Raw genomic sequence first — 8677 nt, forward strand, 5'->3', positions numbered from 1 at the left:
CATGTGTGCAGTCCTCAACACCAGCAGTTGTGTATTAGAGATTTGCATCCATAGGTAACCTTAACATCTCCTGCTGTGCATTAACTTTATAAACAAGATTTTTCCCTGTTTTAGTGGGAAAAAAACATTTTTGGTTTTAACAAAATCTGTCAAAAACAATTACGTAAAACTTAAGCTTATTTTAACATTTCTGGTTTTAGCCTGATGCAGCTCAACCTGATTTCAAGGGTTATGTCAAGGGATTTTGGTTAAGAGTGGTCGGTGAAGGATCAAACATATGGCTCTCAGAGAGGCCTCAATCCTGCAGACATTTTTTTCTCCTTTCCTCTAAGGGATGTGAGTTACCACATACGGGCTGCATCTTGTGTCAGCGCTGTGCAGGGCATTGGTGCCCCAAGCAGCGCTCTGTGCTGTGCGTGGAGGTTGCAGTAGAGGCAGAATTTGGCCAAGATGGGTCAGCTTTATCCATCTGGGTGCATACACATCTGTCCACCTGCACTTTACCCACTGTATCATCATATTTTAACACCATTATTCATGAACCAGGGGCTGGCACTGGAACATGTCCACAAGTCTTTCCCTATATGTGTGTAAAAGTGCTCTTAACAGCCTACAAACACTTTTTAAAGTCAAAATAACAATCCCAGAACATTCTCATGTACAAAGAAGTGCTTTTATTCTTATCGTAACTGAAAGCCTGAGCAGGAAACAGTGCTCTATCTCACTGCGCGCAGGGAAACCAACTGTTGATCATGGCTGGAAGGTCCCACAGTCCAAAATTTTGCAGTCCACTGTAGGCCTTTCTTTGTACGTCGGTACGGCTTCCAGTCGCTGGAGAACCTCCGTGCCCTCAATCACCTGCCTGTGGTAGGGAAAAAGAGCTCTGAGCTGCTGTCACTGCCCGAGCAGCATCCCCTCTGCAGCTGCTGTGGGGCTGTAACAGAACCAAGCAGGCTCTGCTCTTTTTTTGCCATGGGGTAGCAAATGCCATTGGCTCTTGATTAAATGGTTGCCAATTGGTGTTGTAGGAGATAAGAAAATACTATGAGTTTGCGCAGTTGCATTTATTTCAAGAAATAGGCCTTGTACCCAGCTGCAAAATACTTTTGAGGAGAAAGAAGTGAAAAAAATGTGCTAAATGTTGGCAGTGACAGTTATGGGAAGAGTGTCCCGGAGAAATACCTTTCATTTCCTCCCTTGGCAATGCCAACCTGCACCCTGTGTTCTGCAACCTTTGCTGTTTTCAAGATCTTTTCAAAAGTCTTAGATAAGCAACAGAACAAATCATCCAAACTTTTCCTCTGTTTTCAAAGTGAGGTGGCCAGAAGAGAAAATGTTTTCCAGTGTACATATACGTTAATTAAGAGCTTGTCCTGTAGAGATTAGCCTTGTAACAGGGGTCAGTTATGCTCGAGGATTCTGCACCTTCCAGATTACACAGAGCCAGTGGCGAGGCAGGAACTCGAGGTAAACACCACGGGTTAGAAATCTGTCCAGCCAGCCATCCCGCTTGGTTTGTTCTCTGCAGGTTAGGCACTCATGTTTTTCACATCCTCCCAAAACGCTATCCATCATGCAACTACATGGAAGCTGTACTGTAAATTTCTCTCTGTGTGGCAATATGTGCATATTTTACGCTCCTATGCCTAGCAAGCTGCTCGGAGTAATTATCTTCCTTATTACATTTTGGAAATCGTAAAAATCCCACCAGGGCCAGCCCTGTGCGTTAACCTACTGAGACAAGCATTTGCTCAAACAATTTCTCTCAGCTCCTGTCGGCAGAGCGGAGGCTGGAGGCTTTGCTCAACGCCTCCATGCCCGTCAGGTCACACCTTCAGCTGACACCGAGCTATGCAGGCTCCGATTTGTAGCCAGGGCAGAGACGTGGAATGAGGGGGTTACCTCAAATCTGATGTATCCATCCTCCCCCTGGCCAGAGACATCCATGTTGCAGCTTTAGGGACTCAGTGGACCTCCCTCCAGGGCAGCAGTGTCCCGCAGAGCTAGGGCAACCTCCTGCACGCTGCAGCAGGTGCAGACTCGTGCATACATACCCAAAGGCCACGCACTTTTTGTCCAGGTAGGGAGCTGGCTGGAGGGTGATGTAGAACTGGGAGCTGTTGCTGTGGCGGCCCTTGTTGGCCATCCCGAGGACTCCTCTTCCCTTGTGACGGATGGCGAAGTTTTCATCTGGGAAAAGAGTTCAGGGATGAGAGGCAGCACTTGTGCTGCTTCCTTCCTCTGCTGAGCTTCATTTCCAGCTCCCACGACCTCCCATGTCTTTCTTCCCCGCTCACACTTTCCCTTTTCCTTTTTCCCCAAAGGTCCCTCAAGTTTCGTGTGAATAAAGTCTGGTGTGAATCAATAGCCTTCCAACGGACAGCTGGGGATGGAGAGGTGACAGGGTGAGCAGAAGCTGTACTTCGATTTGTGGGATGGCAGCAAGGGCTGGATGCTTCTTCCATGGACAGGAGCCCGGCGAGGAGGTGGGGCAGGGGAGCACCAATCCTGACCTTCTCCACTGCTCATCTCCTGCCTGGTCACACCGAGTGATCCAGGGCTCCATCAAAACCTCAACAAGCTTGAAACTGTAGAAATGTTTAGATTGTAAAATTGATTTGGGGGGGATCGTTTTTACCCTGTTCGAGTGCCCTTCTGAGAAGCTGATTCACAAAAATGGTAATGAAATGTTAACTGAAGAGTTACTCCCCGAGTGCTGACTCGTGGTTCGCAGAATGACTTCAGCAGTCTAATTTTGGAGCGGGATGCTCTGCGCTCCGTGCTGCTTCGATCCAAATGATTCTCTGTAATTACCTCAGGGCTCTGAGCTCATTACAGTAAAACATAGCCGCGTCCCTTTAATTTCAGCAAGCGTTGCAGTGAATGGAGGTGTGCCAAGTGCCCAGTTTCACAGAACAGAGTTTCGCCATCTGACAGAGGCATCTGTCACTGTTTGCAGATATCGAAGATATTTGTCCTCTGTCCTCTGTGTAAACAGGGTGGCGGGAAGCACTTGGAAAGCAACCTAAGCCTTAAAATAGACGGGCGTACCCGAGTGAACACCTTGCTGGAGGATGAAAAGCTATGGGCAACTTTGAAATGTTAAGGAGAAAGAGCAGGGCTCTGGGCAGTGGTGGTCAAACCCGCCAGGCTTCCCGCTTCCAGCCTGCCTTGGCTCAGTCCGTGGCCTCGAGGTGAAAGTGGGCTCTTCATTGCCTTTGGAAATAAAGTTTTCAGATACTCTTGGCACTTCTGATCTCACTGTTGGCTGCTGCCCAGCCTGCTCGAATATAACATTGGTTGTGACATTGGCAGAAAGCAAACTTTTACATAAGAGAACATAAATCATTTTCAGAAGCGCTTCAACTGCCCTAAAACATCTTTATGGGCAGCATTTAATCCAAACGGAGTATCCCAAGCGCCTATGTCAATTATATGGGTGTTTTTTCTTAAATAGTGCATGTCATAATGTCCTTTTTTCTTTACATCTCATTACTTTCTATCAGCATGGGGGGACATTTATTGTTAAACTCGCTCATGCCTGTCATTTCTCGACTTTCACAGCTTTATGGACCTTCTGCACGTCGTCGGATTCAGAAGTAACTCTGCATCCCATCGCAGTCACAGAACCAACAGCAGCGCTGCCTGCGGTGTGCCCAAGCCTTAAAAGCTGCCTGAGGTCCAGGAAATGTGGAGATAAAGCCAACTCACTTCCATTACTTTAAACACATTTGAACGAGTGGTATCAGCAGCCTGGAGATCTGCAGCTAACCCACTTCTAAAGTCCTTCCACAAGGGTGAGTATTCATGTTTGAAGTGGGCAGGCGGGTGAATCTCAGCCCTAACTTTGTCAGGGAAAAGGGACAGGTGGAGCTGAGCACCCAGCATCAGAGGAGTGGGCCAAGACTGCAAGTCAGTGCCTAAAACTGAAGTGTCTCACTGAAAAAAAAAAATCAAATTATTTCCTCCGGGGAAATGAAACAACATGATTTTTGCTTAAATTTGCTATTTGCACAGTAAGGTAATTAAGGAAACATACCTTCAAAGGTGGGACCATAGATGGACTCTCCTCCGTCTCCTTTCCCAGTGACTATGTCTGTAGGGCAGACAGAAGGAGCAGTCAGAGGCCGGGTGTAGCACAGGCAGGATTTGGGGTTGTCTGAGCAGCTCCAGCAGAGCTCGGAGACATGGGTTCCCCGTCCACTGGGGAAACAACTGCACAGACCTTTCTCTTTTCGTACCAACATTTTAACAGACTTTTGGAAACGTTTCATGAGTCACTGCATCAGCTGAGGATGGGACAGGTTGGGAGAAGGGCATCTGTCAGAGAGAACAGGGTTAGAACAAGGAAGGAGGAAAAGGCAGCTGTGATGCTATGGCAGCTTAAGGCTGCTCACTTGCTTGAGAAAGAAGTATAGTAAAAGAGAAATTCCCATTGGGACAGATTTCTGACAGGTGAGACAGTAATTTTAGGTTGGTTTTGTGGACTGCGTAGATATCTGCTTAGATGTTTGTGGAATGTACGAAGTTCATCTTCAAAGTATAAACTTAAAATGGATTTGAGCACTTGTGTTTAGAGTAGGCAAGGCAAACACAGGAAAGAAATACAGGTAGGTAAAGACAGATGAAAGACCAACGGGGAGTAATGAAGGCAACCTCTCCTGACACAGCTCACTATCTGGCCCTCTGAGCCTTGGCTAAATGCCTCTGGAAGTTAATCTCCCCATAAAACAAGTAACATGTTTTCCTGTGGACATTCTTAGTGTTTTAAGGTTTCAATTAGTTTCCGAAGATATTTGGAAAAAGTCTTGGATAATTAAAAGAACAAATTATCTACTCTTTTTTTATCTATTTAGAAAGTAAGATGGACAAAAAAATAAAATGTTTTCAGTTTTTCATATGCATTGATTAAGAGCTTGTCCTGCAGAGACTGGCTTTTCTGTTGTGTTTGGTTATGTCTTCTTGGACTGGAACCCATTCAGATCATCCCATCCTACATCTGCCGTGACCCAGATTTATTCGGGCTGTTTGGAAACACACCTCCTCCTTGGATCCACCCGTTCTTTAGCAGCCGATGAAAACAGGAATTTTTGTAAGTCAGCTCTCGACCGCTGTAAGGAGACGTCACTCCTCCAACACACAGAGCACGGAAATTCTCACAGGTTTTGGGGCACACATCAGAAAAGAGCTGCAAAGTGAGTGTGAGAGGAGAAACGTGAAATTCAGAACCGATGCCAACTGGTCGGATTTTGGACCCCCCCTCCTTTGGCAAATGAAACCACCACATTTGCTATCTTTGCTCTTTGCTTTTGCTGTTCTTCACAGCAACATACCTCAAACAGAAGCGTCCCAACGGGCTGCTCATCAATGGCTATGTCCAGGTACACAAACACGTGCTGTTTGGACACAAAAAACAAATCCAGTGAGATGAAGGCCAGCTTTCAGTGCAGCTCTCACTTTCTAACACATCTCAGCACCCAGCAGCCCAGTGAGAGCCATCTCAGCGGGATTGCTGGTACAGAACAGTACTTCTATTGCTTTGTGTAAGCAAACAAAAAAGTAGAGGACGTTTCACTCTGTTCTGGGCAGAAATAACCCTAGCAGTGTGCTAAAGCAAATCCTGGGCAGGGCCCACTTCTTCGCCTTGCCCTTGTCCACACGCCTGTGGCAGCCTGTACGGTAAGAACAGGACAAATGAATCAGCAGCAATGCCCGTCCCACCACCCCACCACGAGGCACGTTTCTTGCTCTGTGCCCTCCGTTCTCAAATCTGCATGGAATCCGTGCGGCATCCTCTGTGTTTTATCTGATAACGCGTACAGCTGGCCGCACACCTCGCGCTCTTCCTGTAAACCCGTGCTACTTGCCTGGCTGTTCTTCAGGTGCTTGGTGTAGCAATCCTCAGAGATGGCCTGATAAAGCACCTCGGGCCTAAAATCGCGGTAGTCCCACCGGTGGAGGGCCCACCTGAGCAGCTCCTTCTCGTCCCCCAGCAGCCGCCCGTCAACGAAGCACATCACGCGGGAGGCGTAGGCCCACACCTCACCCCGCAGTTCCTGCGTTGCAGAGGGGTTAAAGCCTCAAGGAATCATTTCCACCTTGAGTGAAGAAGCGACGGGTAACACTGCACCACTGCTCGGGTGGCCTGTGCTCTTTTTATGCTTTCTCTGGTTTCAAAACCACAAAGCTGGCCAACCCAACGGGTCTGCACCCTGGGTTTTGGTGAGGTGCGCTGATGTTGCACACAGCTCAGGGGCTGCTGCCTATGTGCTCCTCAGCCCTCATCCCCCAGGGATTTCCCCAGGGCCACCCAGCACCTTCTGAGCAGCACTGACAGACACAGCCAAGCCTTGAGGGCCCTGCTTATCTTACCAGCCTGAAGTTGTCAAACAAGGGGCCCACGAGCCAAGACCTACTCTCAATTATAGAGGCGCAGGTGTCTGTTAGTAATGAGAGTTACCTTCTTTTTCTCCTGTAAATATTCATGCCATGCAAATTCTAATAAAGGACATATTACAGGATCCGCAAACTTGCTTGGAAACTTCAGCTTCAGTGCCTAGATTTTCCAGATATGGGGAAAAAAGAAATGCTTATGAGCAGTTTAATACCCCTCCACCCTGTCCTATCCTGCAAGAAGCTGCTTGTACTTCCCTGCAGCCTCCGCCACGTGTTAACCCAGTAACCGCACCACTCCCCTCCTGCCTTTGGCACCTGCAGAAGCAGGCACCCGGCACCTGCCCGCGGATGTTGTGGGGTTTATTTCTTCCCCTCCCTGCCGCTCACCTCAGCTGCGCACTTGGCCACGTGGAAAGCCGGGTCCTGGAGCAGCCCCGTCACCGCCACCGCCAGCAGCTGCCTGCGGGCCATGGCGCCCCTTCGTCAACACAGCCCGGTGCCACGGCAACCCGGCCACGCACCTCCTGCTGCGGGTACAACATGTTCGTAGCATGCATGCATCGCACGTAACCATACAGCTCCCCCCAGCTCTTTGCGTGACGCGCCCTGCGGTGACACGGTGGGACGTTGTTCCCCGTGGTGAATGCAGCCCGGCACGGTGACAAAGCAGTTCTGGAGGGGTCGCAGCTATCGCAGCAAAGCTTTCTGCCGCCCCAGCAGGTTTGCTCCCTTTTTTCTGCTGAAGCATCCTGTGTAAAAGTGGCTTTGTGGGATGGCTGCGGGTTCAGCGAGGGTCGCTGCCAGCTCACCTGAGTCGGGTCACTTCGCTTACAGTCTCTGAGCAACGTGGATTTTAGCAGACACTTTTATGAGACAGGACAAAACTTGGTGGTGTGTAAGGTCAGAGATTCATGGCACCGCAGAACAACAGAACAGTCTGCAAGTCCCCAGAGGAAACACATCCTCAGCACATCAAAATCTGACTACTGATGAGACAGCTGTAATTTTCACGCAGAAGAAAACCATGACAGAATGAACCTATGTTAAACACAACAAGGAATTACGTTCATTTCTTGTCTTAGTAACAACGCACATTTGTATTTACATTTTTTGGAACTGTATATCCAAGTGGCTTCATCAAGTGCTACACTTGTTCATAACCCCAGGGGCAGAACCACAAAAGCCTGGAGCCTCGCAGCTCAGTAGTTCTGAACCGCGCTGGGAGCTTCGCAGAAGTTAAGCCTGTTTGCAAACTGAGACCTATTCTTACAGAGAGAGTTATTGCCCACCTTTTTCTTTTCTTTTCACTTTTTTTTTTTTTTTTTTTTTTTTAGTTTTCATTTAGGCGTGACAAACGCATTTTGCAAGGCACTGACGTGACGCTTCATCACAAGTCATTTTTGCTGTGCTCTCTACTTTTACCGCATGATGTAGTTTAGCACAGAGATAAGGCTGTGGGAAATAAATCATGTCTCCACTAGAAAAAAAAAAGAAAAAAAAAAAAGCATTTTTGACATATTAAAATCCCATCTGAGATGAAGCAGTTTTAATTTGTGTATACACAAATTAAATGGGGTGGCAAAGAACAAGCCTAGGTGTGACTCTAGCTAACCACAACCAGACAGCACATTAAACTCCAGCTACTTTTTCAACACTGTGGCCAAAGGAAGGTGAGGAAAACCCTTTTCCTCCTCTCCAGGCTGCCATAGCCTCTGCAGCTCGTGACAAGCAGAGCCTAATTTTAGTAGCATGACCGTATGGCTTCTGCTCTGGCCAGAAAATTATATAGCAACCTTATAGAGATTCATTTTTCTTAAAAAAAAAAAATAATAATAATAATAAAAAAATATATATATATATACATACAAACATATAGCTTATTCTTTTTTTTACTGATAATTTCTAGATGTGCAAATTCTTACTGCCACTGTGGGCAAGAAGGAATTAGCTACAGACATGCTGCTAATAGTCAGCTAATAGCCAATGAAAACCAATGGTCAAAGAAAAAAATGCAGCAAGGAAAACCAAAAAAAAGATACAGCAGTTAACCACAGCAGCACAATATCGTTAGCTGAGCAGGGCTGTTTTCTGAAAATTTACATTGGGCTTTTTTAAGAGAGAACAAGCCAAGAGCCACAGATTACTTGCTGTCTCTATCCATTTCTTATTTTGTTTCTCCCCTTCCTTTCATGTCCCTTTGTACTTCAGGTACACAAAAATCTACTGAGCAGGTTGCCAATTACCAAAATCCTTAATTATCAAAATGCTAAGCTGGGTGCTT

General features: G+C 47.1%; 1 protein-coding gene across 1 annotated transcript; it reads right to left on the bottom strand.

Moving 5' to 3' along the window:
* Positions 1-657: 657 nt before the first annotated feature.
* Positions 658-7301, bottom strand: PPIL6 (peptidylprolyl isomerase like 6). Its single transcript, XM_082758084.1, has 9 exons — positions 7206-7301; positions 6784-6923; positions 6461-6556; positions 5868-6056; positions 5334-5396; positions 5041-5188; positions 4040-4096; positions 2055-2190; positions 658-862 (listed from the first exon to the last, which is right to left on the bottom strand). Exons 2-9 carry the CDS (start codon positions 6865-6867, stop codon positions 751-753), a joined length of 885 nt encoding a protein of 294 aa, XP_082614210.1. The 5' UTR covers positions 6868-6923; positions 7206-7301; the 3' UTR covers positions 658-750.
* Between the last annotated feature and the right edge of the window lie 1376 nt (positions 7302-8677).

The sequence above is a fragment of the Aythya marila genome (assembly GCF_965140915.1).
Source record: "Aythya marila genome assembly, chromosome: 3".
Lineage (NCBI taxonomy): Eukaryota > Metazoa > Chordata > Aves > Anseriformes > Anatidae > Aythya > Aythya marila.

What these genes read in the sequence shown, in the direction of transcription:
- PPIL6 (XM_082758084.1), bottom strand. Translation starts at nt 6,867, where the DNA reads ATGGCCCGCAGGCAGCTGCTGGCGGTGGCGGTGACGGGGCTGCTCCAG. An exon ending in ATTTACAGGAGAAAAAGAAG is followed by an intron (nt 6,057 to 6,460) that starts GTAACTCTCATT and finishes TCTGCAACGCAG; the next exon opens with GAACTGCGGGGTGAGGTGTG. An exon ending in AGCACCTGAAGAACAGCCAG is followed by an intron (nt 5,397 to 5,867) that starts GCAAGTAGCACG and finishes GTGTCCAAACAG; the next exon opens with CACGTGTTTGTGTACCTGGA.